This window comes from Oreochromis niloticus, linkage group LG9, assembly GCF_001858045.2.
Source record: "Oreochromis niloticus isolate F11D_XX linkage group LG9, O_niloticus_UMD_NMBU, whole genome shotgun sequence".
NCBI classification, from domain to species: domain Eukaryota; kingdom Metazoa; phylum Chordata; class Actinopteri; order Cichliformes; family Cichlidae; genus Oreochromis; species Oreochromis niloticus.
In genome coordinates, this window is record NC_031974.2 from 15,761,140 (window position 1) to 15,781,846 (window position 20,707).

At 39.6% G+C, this 20,707-nt stretch overlaps 1 protein-coding gene across 4 annotated transcripts; it reads right to left on the minus strand.

Annotated features, from left to right (window-relative positions):
* Positions 1-8,151: 8,151 nt before the first annotated feature.
* Positions 8,152-13,838, minus strand: LOC100696951 (glucagon family neuropeptides). Of its 4 annotated transcripts, XM_003439355.4 has the most exons (7): positions 13,519-13,835; positions 13,183-13,287; positions 12,492-12,626; positions 11,675-11,779; positions 10,719-10,853; positions 10,030-10,150; positions 8,152-8,670 (listed from the first exon to the last, which is right to left on the minus strand). In XM_003439355.4, exons 2-7 carry the CDS (start codon positions 13,278-13,280, stop codon positions 8,662-8,664), a joined length of 603 nt encoding a protein of 200 aa, XP_003439403.1. In that variant the 5' UTR covers positions 13,281-13,287; positions 13,519-13,835; the 3' UTR covers positions 8,152-8,661. The 4 variants fall into 4 exon arrangements, with proteins under 4 accessions (XP_003439403.1, XP_025766326.1, XP_025766327.1 ...); XM_025910541.1 differs by having other exon boundaries at positions 8,152-10,150; positions 13,519-13,836; XM_025910542.1 differs by lacking the exon at positions 11,675-11,779 and having other exon boundaries at positions 8,152-10,150; positions 13,519-13,838.
* Between the last annotated feature and the right edge of the window lie 6,869 nt (positions 13,839-20,707).

The following is a 20,707-nucleotide window of genomic DNA, read 5'->3' on the forward strand; positions in this document are numbered from 1 at the left end:
TCGTTGTCAATGACCTCCCAACACAAGGTTGAATCACCATAGTAGGATGGAATTGTTAATTGTGTACACATTTGCCCAGTGTCTGCAACCTCCTTCACCCTGTCTGCTTGCAAAGTTACAACCACTGTCCTGCCCACGGATGATTTCATGAGGTTATACTGTCTGCTAATACATAGATCGATAGCGTGACGGCAGTAGATAATGGCGCTGTGACGTGAGTATGGATAAGTCCGGTTTAGCTCTGAGATCTGCAGCATCTCTAATGATGTGAGGAAAATGACATCAGAGGTCAGCTGACAAGTCCAGTAATGAGTACAGCATTCAGTCCAAATCCAGGGAACATGCTCTCCAACCTCCAGCCTCTGAACCCAGACTGCCATGACGTCCGAGGCAGAAGAACGCTAATTGGGCTGTGATGTACTGTAAGGGTCTGTGGAGAGTTAGTGAGATGGAGGGTAGGGGAGAAACGTGGGAAATGGGCTGGGTGCGTGCTCCAGATGCAAGTTTAAATTAAAAATCTGGACATAAAATATTGTGAAGTCAAGACTGTGATATGAATCTTTGTTCTGACGGGTTCTTATAGATACAGTGGTTAGTAAAAAAAATGACTTGCCTCCAGCACTTAATGCTTCTGCTAGAAAGGTAGGTTGAAAAGCAGAAATTCCAACCGCTTAACAAGGTGAGCTGTGAACTGCTGTCAGCGCTGTCTATTCCTTCTTTACTACACACAGAGCGAAACTAAGATACCACACAGACACCCATATGCATGCACACTGGGACTCAAAGCAAACAAATTCCTACCTTTGCTGCTATCAGAAGTAACATGTTCACAACCCAGTTTCACAGAAGAGAAATTATTCTTGAGACTGGAAAGTTAATTCAATCTCAAGTTAATCATCATCTGTCTTTTGAAGGGAGGAGAACGAGAAGCTCATAAAGTGAGTAGCACTAGTTTCTGAGGGTGTTCCTATTTATAAACTTCACAGAAAAAATATATTTTTGTTGGTGGTACTGTGGTAAGAACACTCTCCCACCGCCTTATATGGTTATATGTGTTCAACTACTCATGGCAGGAACTTTAAAAGAAGGGTGATTTAAGTGACTTTGAATGTGGCATGGTTGTTGGTTGGTGTGAGTATGTCAGAAGCTGCTGATGTGCTGGGAATTTCCCAAGCAACTAAGTCTAGGGTTAACAAAGAATGGTCCGAAAAAGAGAAAATATCCAGTGAGGATTAGTTCTCTGAGAGAAAATACCTTGTTGATGTCAGAGGTCATCAAAGAATGGCCAGACTGTTTGAAGCCAACAGTAACTCAAAATAACCACCTGTTACAACCGCCGTATGCAGAAGAGCATCTCTGAATGCACAACGTGTTGAACCTTGAAGCAGACGGGCTACAACAGCAGAAGATCACACCTGGAGCCACTTCTGTCAGCAAAAAACAGAAAACTGAGGCTACAATTTTAATGAATTCACCAAAATTAGACAATAAATATCTCTCTCTCTCTCTCTCTCTCTCTCTCTCTCTCTCTCTCTCTCTCTCTCTCTCTCTCTCTCTAATATATATATATATACTGACCAAGTGCTCAGTGAATACCTCAGGCAGCAGAAACCCAAGAAAGAGGAGGGAGACGAGGAACCATCATGGAAGGACAGGCCCCTGCACGGTATGTACCACCGGCAGATAGAGGAGGTGGCTGATATCCAGAAATCCTACCAGTGGCTGGACAAAGCTGGACTGAAAGACAGCACAGAGGCACTAATCATGGCGGCACAAGAACAAGCTCTGAGTACAAGATCCATAGAGGCTGGGGTCTATCACACCAGGCAAGACCCCAGGTGCAGGCTGTGTAAAGATGCCCCAGAGACAATCCAGCACATAACAGCAGGGTGCAAGATGCTAGCAGGCAAGGCATACATGGAGCGCCATAACCAAGTGGCCGGCATAGTGTACAGGAACATCTGTGCCGAGTATAACCTGGAAGTCCCGAGGTCAAAATGGGAGATGCCCCCAAGGGTGGTGGAGAATGACCGAGCTAAGATCCTGTGGGACTTCCAGATACAGACGGACAAAATGGTGGTGGCTAACCAACCGGACATAGTGGTGGTAGACAAACAGAAGAAGACGGCCGTAGTGATCGATGTAGCAGTTCCGAATGACAGCAATATCAGGAAGAAGGAACACAAGAAGCTGGAGAAATACCAAGGGCTCAGAGAAAAGCTCGAGAGGATGTGGAGGGTGAAGGTAACGGTGGTCCCCGTGGTAATCGGAGCACTAGGTGCGGTGACTCCCAAGCTAGGCGAGTGGCTCCAGCAGATCCCGGGAACAACATCGGAGATCTCTGTCCAGAAGAGCGCAGTCCTGGGAACAGCTAAGATACTGCGCAGGACCCTCAAGCTCCCAGGCCTCTGGTAGAGGACCCGAGCTTGAAGGATAAACCACCCGCAGGGCCGAGCTGGGGTGTTTTTTTGTTTGTTTTTTTTTATATATATATATATATATATATATATAGCAAGAGAGAGAGAGAGAGAGATTGGCTTACTTTGGGCCTCTTGATACCAACATGACAGCTATCTGAGTATTCTTTCTGACCATATCCATCCTTTTATGAGCACAGTGTACCCATCTTCGGGTGGCTTTTCCAGCTAGATAAAGCACCGTGTCACAAAGTTCAAATCAAATTGGTTTTTTGAACGTGACAATGAGTTCATGGTACTTAAATGACCTCCACGGTCACCAGATCTCTATCCAATAAAGCCCCTTTGGGACATGGTGGAATGGGGGATTCTCATCGCGGATGTGCAGCCGACAAATCTGCAGGAACTGTGTGATGCTGTCATATCAATATGGACCAAAGTCTCTGAGGAATGTTTCCAGCACCTTGTTGAATATGTTCCACAATGGTGTGGGGGATATTTGACACACATTTTCCCCTGTAGAACCAACTGAGGATCATTTAAATGCCGCAGTTTACCTGAGCATAGTTCATGTACAGAAGTATAGACACCACATCAGTATATTTACCAGAAATGCAGCATATTATAATATTAGCCATATTATGACTCTTCTGGAAATTATCTCTTCTGTACATAGGAAACTGTGTGTGTGTGTGTGTGTGTGTGTGTGTGTGTGTGTGTGTGTGTGTGGTGCAGACACTGCGTCACAAAACAGGCTTAGTAATGTCAGTTATGCAACACAAAGTTTGCTGCTGATCACATACCTGACTGGCTGCAGCAACCCTGATTGTACTGACTTTACCAAGGTTGTCTTTTGATGCTGTAAATTGAATTTTTCATTTGCAAGAAAGAGGAATGTGTTGGGGTTCTTTTTCAGAAGTTAAATAGTGTTACACAGAACAGATGCCGAAAGTAGTGTTTGAGAACAGTCTGAAAGCTGTTTCAGGGGCGTTTTCATGCCCAAAACAATCAGATTTTCTAATCTGAAGAAGAAGATTCGAAAAAGTTAATATGAAAATACAACACAATAAAAATGTCAACAGTACTGGGCAACAAGATTAGTTACATGCTTTGTTAACTAATTTTAACCCACGTAGTGTAGATATTAGAGGCAAAGCCTAACGGTGATATATGAGCCTAAAAATTACTACTGGCAAATACTTCTATTATCTTTGTTTTTCTGGCAATGTGTCTGAAACATGGTGTAATAGCACAAGTAGACAAGAGTCGTTTGTCAGCAAACTGGCTAAATAATGTCAGTTTCTTGGTTAACTTTAAATTGATAATTTGCAACAGTATTACAAAAAATACAACAAAATGAGATATGAGCTGTAGGAGTCACTAAGAAATGATGCATTTCAACAGCGTAAACTTAGCAATAGCTTTCCCTGATGAATGAACTTTTGCACCGTGCTGCCTCGGGGGGGTGGCACTGATGAAAAGGTTTCATGTGGATTCCCCCTCCAATGCTGTCACTCACACAGCCTCCCTGAGAAGCAAGGGGGATCCTGGGCTGATGCAATGTGTTTAGGTTGTAGAATATGAGTTGGAGGGAAAAGGAGAATCTTAGTATTTTAGGCAGCGATTTGCCAACAACAAAGCTTATTTTCTCCTAGACAGCGTTGAAAAGTGTTGTGTGTGATCTTTTATCCAATGGCTTAGGAAAATGAAAAATCATTTGTGATTTTGTGCACTGCACTGCTACATATGTTTATTGTTCTGGATATTTCACCTTGAAGTGTAGAGTATAGCACAGCTTGCAAACACACTTTCCATAACCCTGACAAACAAACACAGTTGCCAAATTGTAAAAATGTGTCTTTCTCCACAGAATCCAAGGTTGTGAATGTTGCATTACTGTAATACAGTCATGTGAAAAAGAATGTTTTCAAGAGACTTGATGCAATACTATGAAAAACTGAGTGGACCCCTTGATTCAGTAGCTTGTAGAGCCACCTTTAGCAGCAATAACCTGAACTAATGGTTTTCTGTATGATTGTCAGTCCTTCATATTATTGTGGAGGAATTTTGCAACACTGCATCAGTTCGGTGACCAAACATCTTTGGTTGGTCTTCTGTCCAAAGAACATTGGTCCAGAAGTCTTGTGATTTACTCAGATGCAACTTTGCAAACCCAAGCTGTGCTGCCATGTTTGTTTCAGAGAGAAGAGAATTTCCCTTGACAGCCCTTCCAGACAAGCCATACTTGTTGAGTCATTTAACATGCTAATTGAGGCCTGTAGAGTCTGAGATATAGCTCTTGGGGTTTTGCAGTTTCTCTGAGTATTGCACATTCTGACCTCGGGGTGAAAAGTTTCTTTTTCACATGACTCTAAGTGTTAATTAGATTTATGTCATAAAGACTTTTCAGAAATATTACTCCTATTACTACTGCCCCAGAACACTGCCAGCAATGACCCTGAAAACTGACAGCTGATAGATCAGTGTTCCATTGCAAGCTAACTCTCCTTTGCTTTGACAAAATGAAAGCTAGTTTCTAAACTTGATGCGCTAACAAGTCTTTCAGTTTTTTGACAGCTACTAGCATAGCATAGATTGAAGGATAACATGCAAAAACACTTCTTTAAACCCTCATATATACAAGTAGACAGTATAAAAATGCATAGACGTGTTTGTTCTTCTGAAACCAAAGACAGTATGAAAGATGGATGTCGTAAGGTTGATGCTACCCATTGCTTTCAGGAATCTCCGTCACCAAAACTTTTTGGATGATCAGTACCACACAACACAAGCATCTACACTGTGAACAGACTCAGTTCAATGACTTGAAATAGTGGATGAAGCCTAGCAAACTCCAATCAGCTCCACCTGTCTGTGTGGGATGTGTGTCCATTAATGTGTCCACACACCTAACTCAATTATCCAGGTGGATGACTTCTAAAACAAATATAAATAACCCCACGTAGAGTTCTCACAAATGACAAAACTAATCGTAGAAGACAGGCTGTAGATGTCCTTTATAATGCTGTAAAGTTGGACATTTTAATGCGTGACACAATGGGGATTAACTTGGAGGCAGCCTCAAGTGGTCACTAGAGGAACTGCAGTTTCTGCCACTTATCTTTTGGCTCCCTTTCAGCTCTGGAGGTTGCCTCTTGCTTGAAACAGATGGGAAAGTGGCAGTCGTGTACTGACGTTCTATGTTCAGAATATTTAAATTATGTTTTGCCCTCCAGAGCTTTGCACTGGTAACATGACTGACTGTTAGGAATGCAGTTTATCTCCCTGGTGCTACCACCCTCTCCATTATGCCAACATCTTTTTCAAATATGGTCACTTGTGGTTATAAAAAAAATCAAATGCCAAGAGCAGTAGGAGTCCACTGACCAGTGAGTGACAGTGACTTTCTTACACAGTTAAATACAACCACACAGAGTTTTAGTATGACTGCAAACTTATTCCTGGTGCTTTATTCTTATTTCCTGTCATATGCTTAACTTATTCAGGACTCAAGTTTTTCATATAAGATGCATTTTCACTTTCATTTTCTTATTTGCTCCTACAGTGTTGCTACTTTACCACATATTTACGTGTTTTGCTTTTGTGATTTATTTGTGTGAGTGCCCGTTATGAATCACTACCCATTACTCAACCTCTGCTCGCCTGTATGAGAGCCTGTTTATCAGCCCCTCCCTGCGCCTTGCAATTTCAGCCTGTAGAAGACAACATAGCTGAGACTGGTGCCATTTGAGTGAAATATATCCACTGTGATCTTTTGGTACTCAGGAAAGCCACTGGCACCCCACCCACTTGCAACGCATCCTCCTGGGACTGGTTGCCTGGCAACACTGGCTGATTGGGTTAGCAGGGTTAAGAAAGGGTCTGGCACGGGCCAAAGGAATCAGATCACTCCCATTGATCATCCTCTCTCTGCGCTCCGCTGAGAGCTGAGGCCGCAGCCATGAAAATCAAAGCCCTGCCTTCATGTCTGAGAGGGGGTTATTACGCACACAGGGGAGCCGAGAGAGACACAGCAGGCTTTGTGTGGTCGCACAGTCTAACATCCCATAACGCGTAAGGCGGTGTCCTGCTGCAACTACTCACTGTCGCAAGTGATGTGATTGTAATTGATGCCCTTTAAAGAGATTTCAGGCAATACAGAGGGCCGGTCTGAAGAGCGGGGGACGTGCAGACAAGCCTTCAATCTATAGAAAAGGTCCTTCTCTCTTCTGCCCTATTATCAGATATTATGAAATATGGGGATCTATTTAAGGTCATTAGCTGGAAATTGAGACAGACACACAAGTTTTAAAGGGTGTCACTTGTGAGGAAAAGACGAGAGCTGAGGGCTACAGGGTGGGTGGTGGTATTCCAAATGCCATCGGCTGCTCCAACAACGCAGGAGTCTCAGCAGGAGGGAGACACACTGGGCTGATAGAGATTCACATCGTACTATTTTTATAATTCATTCATAGTGATAGTCACCACATAGATCATAAACGTGTGCATTTTGTAGATTTACAGTAGCATCCAGCTGACGCTGTTATTAAAGTTTACCAGAAACAACAGACGTCTTTTGCAGCTGATAATGAAAACTTTAACATCTCAAACTGCAGTTTGAACACCTCAGAATAAGTGTTAGGACCCAAACAAGGTCTACGTTTGGCCAGGAAGGGGCACTGAAGATAAACTGTGAAGTCCACATGTGCTAACATAAAGCTACTGGAAAAAGTGAGCAAGTATTGGAAGAGTTGTTAGCAATGTTTAACCAAAAGCACTGGTCCATATACGTTCTAATGATATACTGTGTGAATATATATCCATATTATGTTGGAGTCTCATTTTGGGTTTTTTTTTTGTAGTCTTTTACAGATTGAAAATTGTTGCATCACCCTGGCCTGCAGCTGTTTCGATGATTCCTTCACCTTTATGTTACAAGGAAGAAGATTCTTAGGGATATAAAAGGGAGCACCTCCCATATTGGTTTGGACATTTCATTTTTTTAAAACATGTGGATGTATGCATGTACCCCGTACTTTCTGTTCAAAACCAGCCCACACCAGTTCTTTCTTTCACAGAGTGCCAGTACCAGTGTTCAGACAGCCCAACTGTTCCACCAGTCCTGCAGGCCTTTGGTCGCGACTGCTGAAGTCCCAGAGAGGTGTAAAGTGCAGCGAGGCAGTGTGTGGCGCAGGCTGGGTGATCCCTCCCACGTCTCTTTACTCATGCTCTCCCGAGGGGAGGTAGACACCCGGCCAACTGGTGTCACAGTTCCTCCGCCAAACTGACTGAGTCACGGTGAAAATGGGGCAGAGACTTGGATCCTTTGGTCTCCCTTTCACCAGCTTTCCTTTGTTTCTGCAGTTCGGTGGGTTTTTCTTGCAACAAAATTAAACCCGTGTTGATAAAGAAGCAATGTCTGTTTCCTATTTTGGTTATTCCGACAAAAATTCCACTCCTTGGTTCATTTGCATGATGTCATTTTGTCTTATCTGGCTATGTGCAGTTTATTTGATATTTCATGCTGCTAATGTTTCACCATTGTTCTTTAACCAGATTTTTTTTTTCTTTTAATTTATATGTCCTTTCTCATGTACCGTAACATCCCTTCAAAACTGTTGAGCGGATGGTCTCTTTCCTTTGAAAGAATGTGGTGATTTAGGCTTCATCACTAGTTAGCGTCCTCTCAAAAGTTATGAGTTCTGTTGATACTGGCTTCAAAGATTAGACGAAATTTTTTGTTGTTTACAAAAATTTATTCATACAAATCTTACAACACGTTTTTTTTTTTTTAAACATTTATTGAGTTGACCCTTGCAGACGGCCATTCGAAGATGTAGTCTAATATTCACTTTCCACACAGTAAATATATATATATATATATCTTTGAAGATTATTTCATTTTTGTAAGGCTATTGGCGCTTTGAATTACCATACATATAATGTTTTATGGAGTGCGGGAAACTGCTTCTTCTCTTTATTTTCACAAAAAATCCACATCTAGTGCTCTAAACACAAAGTGCAAAAAGAAAGCAGCGCAAGCAACAGTGCTTGACGTCTAAGATGAATGATGCTTAAGACTATATCAAACATCTGTGTAACACAAAAACAACAGCAACAACAACAAAAGGGTGAAATGTAAGCTGATGATGTGCAGCATTGTAGGGCCACTAAATAGCCATCTAGGATTCATGGCGATTTTAAAGTCGATGCAAGGCACCACAGCCGCAAACTGCTTCCTGCGTCACAAACCCTAGAGGGGAATGCAAAATTAAAGAAAGATTGATACAGTAAACACAAATTGGAGACGTTTACCCTGCTGTTATTCCTTCCTAACACATTTGGTAAGAAGTGTGCAGATTGGAGGGGCGGCGGGGGACCACTAAGACTTTGGTTTTGGTCTAACCATGCTGGTTGTATAAACTTGCCCTGATCCCTTTCAAAATCAGCATGTTCTTTGTCATTTGACCCACCCCTGCTTCCCTTACTTCAGTTCTCTTTGTGTGTTTCTAACCCTGCTTACATCATATCCTCATTCTCTTTTTTTTAATATAATCAATCATTGTGGCTTTTGCCGTATAAAGATACTAGAAAATGAATCATCCACAGTTATTTTTTTCTCACACACAAGTCAACAGTAGATTACAAAAATCTCCTTTGCCTAAGTAACAAACCCATAAAGTATGACATTAGATTGGGAAACTCTTGCCAGTACATTCAGAAAGGACATACAGCTTTGTGTAGAAATGTGAGGGAAAAGTGAGGAAAACAGAACACAAAACAACATCCAGAAATGAAAGGCGTGTATGTTTGTAGTAGTCAGAAAGCAAGCAAAACCATCTAGTTGGAGTCGTCTGCACAGATGCGGTGGCTAGTGCAATTACTTTAATCATGCAATCTACTGTAGTTTTTACATCGGTTCACATGACAGAGAATGGAAGCACAATAGACCCAGAAGGTTCAAACACAAAGCTTCAAACTGCCTCGTTATGTCTCTCACAAAGAACAAACTGATGAATAAGTTACCATGTAACAAGTATCATTTCTTTTTTTTTTCCTTTTAAATTTGCCTGATGGTGCTTGAGATGTTAGTGATACTTATTATATGGGCAGAGAGGCGTGAGAAAACCTTTAGCAGAATAAGAGGTTTCCAAAACACAGAATCCAGAAAACACAAGATTGGCACTTTACATGAGTCAAAGGTGTGTGTGTGTGTGTATGTGTATGTGTGTGTGTGTGCTCACTTTGTAAACACTGAGGAAGAAAAAGGGCAAGAAAAACCTCAAAAGTACTCTGGTCTTCATCTCAGATTTGGAGGCTTTTATTTTGACAAGCCTCCCAAATTTACTTTAACAAAATTGGCATTTGTTTTCCAGCCAACTAAAATTACTTTTTTTTTTTCATCTCTCCACACTTTTTTTTTTGTGGATAGATGCGTTAATCAAAAGTAAAAATCTGTGAGAGTCTAGAGAGACAGGAGCACAGATGAGGTGGAAGAAGAGTTTGAGTTTTGAGTGTTTGAAACGAGAGCTGAAGGTGAGGAGGGAAAAAAAGGAGGGGCGTAAGAAGCCCCTTGCAAGGACACGGCCTCAGGAAAGAGCCTGAAACTCACCGGGATTTCGGGAGAGAACTGTTTCAGCCATTCTCCCAAAAAAGCCTCAAACTCATCCCCGTCCGGGAGGGCATCAAAGTCTATTTCTTGTAGGATATGGTGAAAACCTATGTCTTCAAGGCTGTTGTGAATAAAGACAACTAAACTCTTAATGTCACGTCACAAAAAGCAGCATTCAATACATTGATTGTCTTTTAAACTATTTATTTTCCTCACATTCATGTCTCATTGCTAATTGTTTAAAAGACAGGGCTGTTGGAGCATATCAGTCACGTCAGACAACTGTGTCCCCTCAATAAATTAGCCTAAAATAAGTCAATCAATGAATACAGAAATAGAGGCTAAATTTTCTTAAATCAACAACAACAAAACAAACAAACAAACAAAGAAAAATTGGTCCACAAAGTAGATACTGTATGTGCGTTCTCAAGTGCTTTAAGTACAAAATAAAAAACAATATTATTATCAAAATATTCATTTTAATGGCTTACTTCATACATAAATACATGTTTAAGAACACAAAAGCGATCGACTGATTGGTCAGATTTCAAAATGACTTCATCTGGGGCTGCACACACTTTGTTTTTGTTTTTTTTGTTTTTGTTTTTGTTTTGTTTTTCAGGAGAGGAGGAGGAAGATGCTACAAATATGCCAGCCGCCGTCCTTTGTTTCTAATTCTCTGTCTATACCTTTTCCCAAGGACCGCCGCCAGGTATTTCTTGACTGCCATTTGCTTTCTGTAGCGGCTGTAGCTGTCTGTGAAGATCCCATCTGAGTGTCGCTTGGAGAGGGGCTCTGAGCTGTCATCCAACATTTTCCCCCCGCTGTGGGAGAGACAAGAGGCGGGTCTCACTACCAGCACACTGATACATGATGCATTCACATGACCCCACCTACGCAACCCACCCATATGTACAGCCTGTGGTGCTAAATCTATTTTGTTTGTGTTTTTCCTTAAAAGGAAAATCATTGGATAACCACATTTCTCCTTTTTGATCACCAGCCAGGAGAGCTGTGCATACACTCACTCTGCATCCTCAGTTTAAAACATTTGTTGGAGATTTTCTGACAAAAACAGGCAGCATGGTAGTGAGCACAAGAATGATCTTACAAAGGCTTTTTCCACACTGATTCATGTTCCCTCTGCTTAACTTTTGACCCACCCCTTCACTATTTTTCATGCCTGCACTGAGATGTGATGGGCCTGCTCATAAGGCTATAGAGGAACTGCAACCCCTCCACACACCCCACACACCCCCACCCCTCCTTCCACCGGGAACCACTGGGATTCAGTCCCCATAAATAATTCATTTGGAGATAAATTTAAACTTGTGCGGCTTAATTCTTCCCTTTGCGCCTTTAGATTGCAGCCAGCTCAGAAAATGACACTTCCCAAATCAATCAAGTGCCCATTTGTATTCCCCCTGACGATTTTTTTATAGCATTAATAAAGGCTGATTCAGAGGGCGAGGGCGATTTATTTAGCAGCACGCTGGGAGATAATGGGACCACAGACATATACAGTACGTATAACAGCGTGAATTATGAGTTTTTAAAGAAAACCAAAGGGGAAAAAAAACACACATAGGACAGAACACATTTAATATAAGAAAAGAAGAGGTGACAACCAAGAAGAAGCTCTTACCCTACACGTTTTGCCATCAGAGAATGAAGGTATTTCCTTGCTGATAACTGACCCAGCGCTTTCCTGTAGGCTTTATTAAACATGCCGTCTGCATGTCTTTCCGTTCTGGGATGATAGATAGCCACACAGTAAAATCACCACACAATGTCAAGTCGCTACACTGCAAAAAATATCCATCGTAAATCGATTATTTAGGCCTAAAACTGGCTTTTTTTTTTAACCTCCCTCCACCCTTTAAGTAAAAACTCTACGAGTCACTATGAGATCATTTCCTTTGTGATTTACAGTGAATCCGTAAAAAGCACAATTTTCCCCAAGATATTCCTCTTGATTCAAAATTACTGTTTTTTTTAGCTTATTTAAAGAAAAACAAGCTTTTGAGTCTTCACGGGAGGTAAATTCAGCGCATCCTGACGCAGAGAGACGTTGCTGATTCCCCCCCCACCACCACCACCACCTTTTTTCTTGGAAATTGAAGATATTCATCATCATCTCTATCCTTTCATTAAAGTTTAAGGACTTTAATCAATGAATTTTCCCCGGGAAATCGTTTCAAAGAAGATTGATTTTTTTTGTTGTTGTTTTTGTTAAAGCTTCAAAACAAAAAAAATGATTAAAATAAAACCTTCGTGTTTGAAGTTACAAAATCTCGACAATACATTGATTAACACGTAACATACACATACATGGACATAAATAGGGACTGTACGGCGATGAGATGTTCAACATGGATGTCTGCAACGTTGAGTGAGAAAGAGAGAGAGCGAGAAAGAGAGAAGGGGTGGGGGGAGTTTTTCGTAGCCGATATGAAAGTCACCTTTTTTCCGGAGGGTAGTACAAAGTGTAGACGTCGTCAGCGACAGACGGAGCGCTCCTCGCCTCCAGTTGATCTCTGTCGTAATCCAGGGACGGTAAGGAATTGCCGTCCTCATCATAAACATCGCCGTCAAGTCTGAATAAAAGTAAGAATGGACAGTTTTTCCCAGTTTATCTTCACATCTGCACTTCATGTAGCATATTATTCGCATATTCACATGAAATTCTTACTCAGAAAGAAGATCACACATCAGGAGTTTCAGGAACTCTTTTCACAACATTTTTTAAAAATGTTGGAATTAAAAGGATTAGTCACACAAAATTTTCTTAAATAATTGGGATTTAAACTTGTTTAAACCCAGTAAAGTATTTTCTACTAATCATTCAATCACATAAATCCGGTGGATTAATGGCTGCAGGTCAGGTTGAGACGCCGTAGTTCACTGCCTCAGTAGCCTAAATTTCATTACCGCCGCTCCCTGGTGAATGTTTCTCAGCCCTATGGATTGGCTGTCAGATGATGTTATCCAGTAATCCAATCGGCTATTATACTCCCCGACATAACTAACTCCAAAGCAGATAAGCTCGTTAGCCTGTGCCCTGCGGGTGCTCGGTGCCCACCAGGAGCTGCACATGAACGACAAATCAGCGATTGAAAAGTGAAACTTAAAGACGTATAAGAGCATACATACCTAAGACTGGGAAAGCTAAGCCCCACAGGTGAGCTGTTGACGCTGTAATGCATTATGATTCCATAGATGAATAATGCTAAAGTCGCTTTACTAGACATTGTCCTGCTGCAAAAGAAAAAAAGCGGCATCAAGTCAGTAAACAGGTAAACGAATCTACTCACAGCACAGTTCTACGATCAGGTAGGTTCACTTTAGCTGCTTTCACACCACATCTGAGTTTCAAAGCAAACAGACAACCACACACCAGGACTTTGCTCTAAACTCGCCTCACTTTTACCCAACATAAAAAGAAAGAAAAAAAGAAGAAAAAAACTCCCCAAAAGTGGCTCATCTTACCAGTTGCGAGACGCTGGACGCGATCCGCTGAAAACCTCAACTAGGAGAGTGAGATAGGATCTCTATCTCAGTCTCTCTCTCTCTCACTCTCTCTCCCTTCCTCCTCTCTTCCTCTGTTACTCAGCGAAGAGCTTCTTCGGTGCCCTTGTGCTTGGTCGGAGTGTGCGTAGCCCGCTGTGCACCCGCGGCTCAGTTTTGGGGAGTTTCTAAGCGGACTCGGTCGCGGTGGAGAAGAAAAGCGGCAAACATTTGTCTGCAGAAAACTTTCCTGCGTCCTGCGAACTGTACTCCCTTTGGTTTTTTTATGCATAATTCCGAAAGCATGCCTTTTTCACTTGTCACGTAGGTAAGGGGGGGGGAGTGGTGGGGGGAGGTGGGCGGCTGCGTCATCCCCCCCATCCACCTCACCAGTCCCATTAGAGTACATCCCTCTTTCGCGTCAATGAAAGACCCCCCCCAAGCCATGCCATAAAAAAAGAACGGAGTTTGAATTCAAACATTATAATTCATTAAACAGTGAATTAATGTCAATATTTGACGTCATGCCATAAATAGGATCACATGACGGGCCTAGTAGAGGTGGTGGGGAGCTGTCCAGTGCTGAAGTTTGCGTTGGGGTGCTGAAATATGACAGTCATGCTTTCTTCTAGAAAAAATGGATCGTTTCTCCAGAGGCAACAAAGAGATGTTTCAAGGACTTAAAAAGCTGCTATGTGCTAATCGTTTTTCCTTCCTGTTTTTCAAATGTCCGCCTCTGCAGAGGAGATGAGGCTCAGTTACACAACCACATATCTAAGTATTGTTCAGAGCCTGACGTGAACTTGCTGAAGGATCCATACTGGATGGACGTTTTGGTTTGTACTCATAATTTTAGCTTTTTGCCCCACAATCTGACCTCTACAGAATAATAGCACATTTCTATAGATAGATAGATAGATAGATAAATAGATAGATTTTTGTGACAGTGTTTCTTATTTTTACTCATAAACTTTCTAAAAGGGGTTATTTAACACATATTACAGATAATCATTTGGAAGTTTCCTCAACCACAAATAAACCACTGGTGCAAAGACACGGGGTATCTGAAAACTTACAATTCAGTGACCTTTAATGACAATTTGAGGTTTCACTGATCAGCAAAACTTTGTACTATGAGCACTTTTTATACATGTTACATTAACTATTGTCTTTGGGAGCTATCCGGTGCTGAAATATGGCTTCACGACTATTGAGAAAGCTACCTAACTGCACAGAAAATAATGCTTAACTCTTTACTTATTTCACTTTGCACTCACAATATCAGACATTTTAATAAGCATTTGAGTCAGAGTCACATTGTTGAAGCAGAGCTTTGGCTTTGCTTGATACAGTTACTTGAAATTGTTTAAGTCATAAGTGAAAAACCTGATTGTGGAGAGAGAAAAAACTGCTTATATTCTCCACTTAAAAAATATAATTACAAACCAACAATATGGATGCAACACCATACTGTTGAAGCTTGTCAGCGTGGAGCTACTGTGTGTAAAGGAATTTGGTTGAGTGGTTCTCAGCCCAGAGGAAAAGACACTCCAAAAGGTCAGAAGATAATGAGGCAGGAAAGGAGAAAATACAGAGTTCTGCTCTGCTTTATTCAAACTGTTCCTTTTGTGGTCACACATGTTATCCTTTTATTTATTTAAGGCTTTAAGGGTTATTTTAATGAGATCATCTGACAAACATACACAAAAAATGTCTTTCTGATATGCTGTATTCAATGAATGAGAAACGTGTAACATAAAGAGAGCGAATCTACAACAGTATCTGAATTTTGAATACAAAAACATTACTTTTTTAGGTAAAGTCTTGATCTGAAAATTTAAAAGTGGCTACAGCTGTCAGAGAATTAAAAATTTAGAATAATTTTCTGTGAAATGTAAAGTTGCTGAAGTGTTAAAATCCCTTAAATGTGCAACTCTATAAGAGATTTGTGGTTTTCTTCTCATTGAGACTACTTTTACCGTTTGGGCACTATTCATTTAGAGTCAGCTGTGTCCGCTGTCCGCAGAGGAATCAGAAACATGTGTTGAATCTGTATTGGGTGATTCAGACCAGTCGATGCTCTTGACGTCATGTGACGGTGGGCTTAGTGCAAAAATAACACAATGAATACTTAAAATTTATAGCAAAAACCCCCATTTAATCTGAAAATACCTCCTGGAGCCGAGTTTCCTTCTTGTTCTTGGTGAGCACTGCGCCCCAGTGGCTATGAAAAGACAGTGCACTGTATCATATTAGGGGCCCCAGTGATTATAAGCATAAACTGCTGGTAGATTGGCACAAAAAGTCAAAAGCAGAAGAAATCATAACACAAATGCAGACGTGTCATTGTCATTATTTTTAATGTTGTTCAATCATACTTTAAGCAAATGTTTTACTGTATTCCTGTTTGCTTTTGAGGGGTTTAATAGTGGATCACCTGCCTTTCTGACCTTTAACAGTTAAGATTACAATTAAGTTAAGTGAAGAAGATCCTGTGATGTGTTAAGTTATGTTAAAATGAACCACAGTCGTCCCTATAACTTCCCAATTACTCATTAAGCTTTGATTGCCTCTTAATAATATTGACTCAATATTAATATTGATGCTACCAAGATATATCTGCTTTCATAATTACTATCACTCGGATCAGAGCATGGATCAGAACATTTCCCACCATTCACGATGCATGACTGACAAGACCTTTGAAGCTCCTTCCTGTCATAAACACGGTGGAATATTAATAAATTTGCTACCCTGAACAGTCATTTAATTCTTTACTGTCCGTATTTTATGTTCAACTGTAAACTGTTTAAAATTATTGTTTTCTTTTGGTCCAGATTTTATTGTAGCAAACAATCGTTAAATCCAGTTTCCAGTATTCAGATAGCACATATTATATTTTATATACTGTAAGTAGCGAACGAAGTTACAGTAAAAGAAAATATGCTCTTGTTTGATTAGAAGGGTCAGCAAACAGGAGCTTCCTTGGCTTCATACTGTTTAATATCTCCTGCTTGGAAAGAGAGATCTGAACAATCACAGCGGACCACGATGAGCTTTATCACCCCAAACAAGACAAGAGAGGAACATATGACTCATTCTAATTTTAGCACTGTTAGCTTTTTATAGCGCCTTCTGGTGCTGACATGTTGTGTTGAAAGAGTTTTATTAATGTTACAGTCTCACAGTTCAAGTAGGCGGTACTCAGCTTTTACAATGACAAGTGTTGACAGAATGTGGCAGACGTGGCTTTTGAAAATCTTATTTGCAAGATGTACATGTCTGTATCAACAGTGTTTACACATTGTACACATTCAGCTTCCTTATGTTAACAAAAACTGATCCTAATACTGTAAACCATAAAAATGTAAGGTTCATTACTTAAACATGTCCTTATGCATAGGCTATAGTCCCAACTAAAGGGGTAATGAGTTATCCCTCATTTCTTTATTTTTTGCAAGGAAAATAGGAAATGGGTGCAGGGATGTGCCACTCTACGTGGAAATATAGTATATAATGCAAAAAAAAAAAAAGATATTACACAGTTCTAACGAGCTTGGAAGTCAATGACCACTTTTATTCTTCAGTACAGCCTGAACTCTGAAAAAGAAAGCTTTAAATCAGAAGTGCTGACTCCATTAGCAAACCCTAGCTACTAAAATAGAAAAAGTTTTAATCCATCCAGACCGACCCGGTTTCATCAAAACCAGAAAACTTAGTAAGTCTCACCTCTAAACACCATATCAAAAATATCAAAAATAGTATCATCAGATGCAGAAAAGGCATCTAATAAAGTTAACTGGACATTACTGTTCAGCACTCTACACAGACTGGGTTTTGGAGAGTTGTTCATCGACTGGATAAAAATACTTGCACTTCACCCAAAAGAACAATCACCACAAATAGGGTCACATCACAAATTTAACTCTTCACCGGGGAACCAGACAAGGTTGTCTACTCTCTCCATCTTTATTTACCATTTTCATTGATCAATTTATGCGGCAATATGCCAAAATGATATATTTTAAGGAATAGAAGATAAAAATCAGTCTCTATCCAGACAATTTATTACTCTATCTACAAGACCCACATAACTCATTACAGGAAACTTTCAATATAATTATCGACTTCTCAAAAATCTCTAACTACACAATAAACTAGGATAAATCGTCTGACGCTTTCTGAGGAGGCCTGGGATTCTGCAGCTCAGCACCCTCCCTCCCACTTCACACTGGCCATATTAAATATTAACGTATTAAATATTTAGGTATTAACATTTCAAATATTTTTAAAAATTACATTTCTTTAAAAAAATCACTACATCTGAACCACTGGATCAATATTCTTACAGAATACATCCCTTTGGAGAGATGATTTAATGACTGGTACCCACTTCTGGCTCATCTCATTTTGACTCCCTGGTATAACTCCCAAACTCCCACCTTAAAGCAGATAACTCATAATTAATTGTAAAAAATATCTTTATTTAGTCTGGATATAGATCGTTGCTCTTTAGAAAAAAAAACTGCGTAAAGCTAGAAAATCTTATTTTTCATCAGTGATTAAAATAATAACAGCCCTATGGTTTCTCTTCAGCACTATAGCCAGGCTGACAAAAAGTCTATCTTTATTTTTTGATCATGGACTGTTTGTTGAACCTTTAGACAAAATATATAAAAATATATCAAATTTTAATCTGCATATATGAGTTTTAATTTGTATCCCATTTGCTACATTAGCTATATTTTTGCAATTTAGTCATTAAAAATGTGTCATGCAATTTATATCATTTTTTGAGGGTAAAAAAAAAGTCACGAAGATGATGTAGAAGTCTCAAAAACTCACAAAAACACATGTATCAAATATGATACGCTTGGCTTTAATGGTTTAACAATAACTAGTAATGACATTAATTTCTTCACAAATAAAAACGTAACCATTAGAGAAAAAATTACTCATATCCATCTCATGGATTTATAATTAGATGATTACATGCCTCCCTGAGCCTGGTTCTACCAGTGGTTTCTTCCTGTTAAAGGGGAGTTTTTCCTTTCCACTGTCACCAAATGCTTGCTCATAGGGGGTCACTTGATTGCTAGGGGTTCTCTCGATTATTGTAGGGTCTTGACCTTGTGACGGGTGTTGTTGTGATTAGGTGCTATATTAATAAAATGGAATTAAACAGAATTTTTCTAATCAGGTTTATTTTTACTGCAATGGCAGTGTTTTGGGGATCAAGAGGTCATGACCTGAGTAAGTTCAGGTTAGTAGTAGTTAAATGCAGGAGGCGTTGTACACATTCACACTTATGGGCAATTCAGAATCACAAGTTAACCTAACCTCATTAACTGCATATCTTTGGACCGTGGGAGGAAGGCAGAGTACCCACGAGAACATGTAAACTCCACACAGACAGACCCCGGCCTGCTGGAGGAGTTGAACTCGAGACCTTCTTGCTGTGAGACAGCAGCACTAATCACTGTGTCACTGTGTGGTTTACATACATGAAACAACATTTTGATTTATTTTTTATAATTTTCTAAACCAAAAATGAAATAGAAATCATATCTTTCACAACTTCAGCAGAAGCATCTGTCTCACTTCATAGCAAAGAACAGCGATGCTTGTGAGCAGACACGAGTATAATTTATGCACTGTCTATTTCCAGTTGCACTTATCAGGAACATGTTTACTTTTACTTTTTAAGCACTTTATAGAAAACCAGGTATCGAGTTTCTTGTTTTCACTCACAGTAGTAGTGCACTCACATTTTATTGGTAATCATTAATCACATATTAATACCTATTTCTGCATGATCATATTCTTTAACTACTAGACTATCAACAAAGATCTCCACCAATAAACTCCTAATTACTGCTTATCAATAATGGATAAAGGATAAATAATGGATAAATAATCAATAAAAGACAAAAAGCAACAAAAATACCTCTCAGGTATATGCAGTATGTTTGTTCTTAGCCTTCAAGAAGCTTGAAAAACTCTTTAATAGAAACGTGTGATAATCTTGGAAACAGTCAATGTATAATAGCAGTAGTTCTACTACTGCTGAATGTCTCCCTCTACCCCTAAATGGGTTTAAAAACTATCTGCCTCAACTGACTTCCAGTAAAAAACAACAACAACAACAACAAAACCCCCACTTAACTGAAGTAGTTGAGTTAAATAATGAATTTACAAAGTGTGACGAGGAAGCAATTTCAGGACTGGGAACCTGTGTGAGGTGTGAATCATCAACCCTCTAATGAATCAGTGATAATAAGACTTAAAATGAGGAACATATAAAGAGTTAGGCTTGATTTGAACACTATCAACACTTGTAATTTTTCTCACCTAAAAAAATAGATTTTGGGTTATTAAGATAGAATGACTATGGACTAACCACAGCAGGATGGTTTGTATTCCTCATATTAACCACCAAAAAGCAGTAATTAGAAGGTTCGACATGAAAAAACTCAAAAAGTAAAGCTGTTATGCAGAAAAAGACATTCATAAGTATCATTAATAATTAAGTATATTAATATTTAATCACCTTATCTTTAGGTTAACTGGAAGGTGCTGTTGCTTTTCTTGCCAAACCTAATTAATATAGGATTTGTGCTACATTATAAAAGTGTTAAAAATAGGAATGTACCACATGTAGGAGGCAAAGATAGAGGAGAGCAAAACTGAAGAGAAAGGACATCCTGTGGTTAATTTAATGTCGTAAAAAAGGAGGCAGAAGTGTTCAATATAATAACAATAGTCCATTAAAGTGGATAGAATTACCACTGCAATACAAGAGCTTCGCATTTTACAGACAAACCATGTGAAAATCACAAAAGTACTGTTAAAAGGATGATCTAAAAGATTTAAACAAACAGAAACATTTTACCTTTAAACTTTTTTTTTAATCAGTAGGAATGGAACAAATAAGATCCTGTTTCCTCAGATTAAATTTAGCTAATTTTATTATTTTAATCACAACGAATTCATCAACATCCTCACTTCTGTCTTTGGAATAAACTGAGTTATATTAAGATTTTAAACCAAGATTATATATATATATATACACATATATATATATATATATATATATATATATATATGGCAAGGTTGAGTGCAACACTGCACAGAACCACGTAGAATATTTCTATTAGCATATTTGCATTGT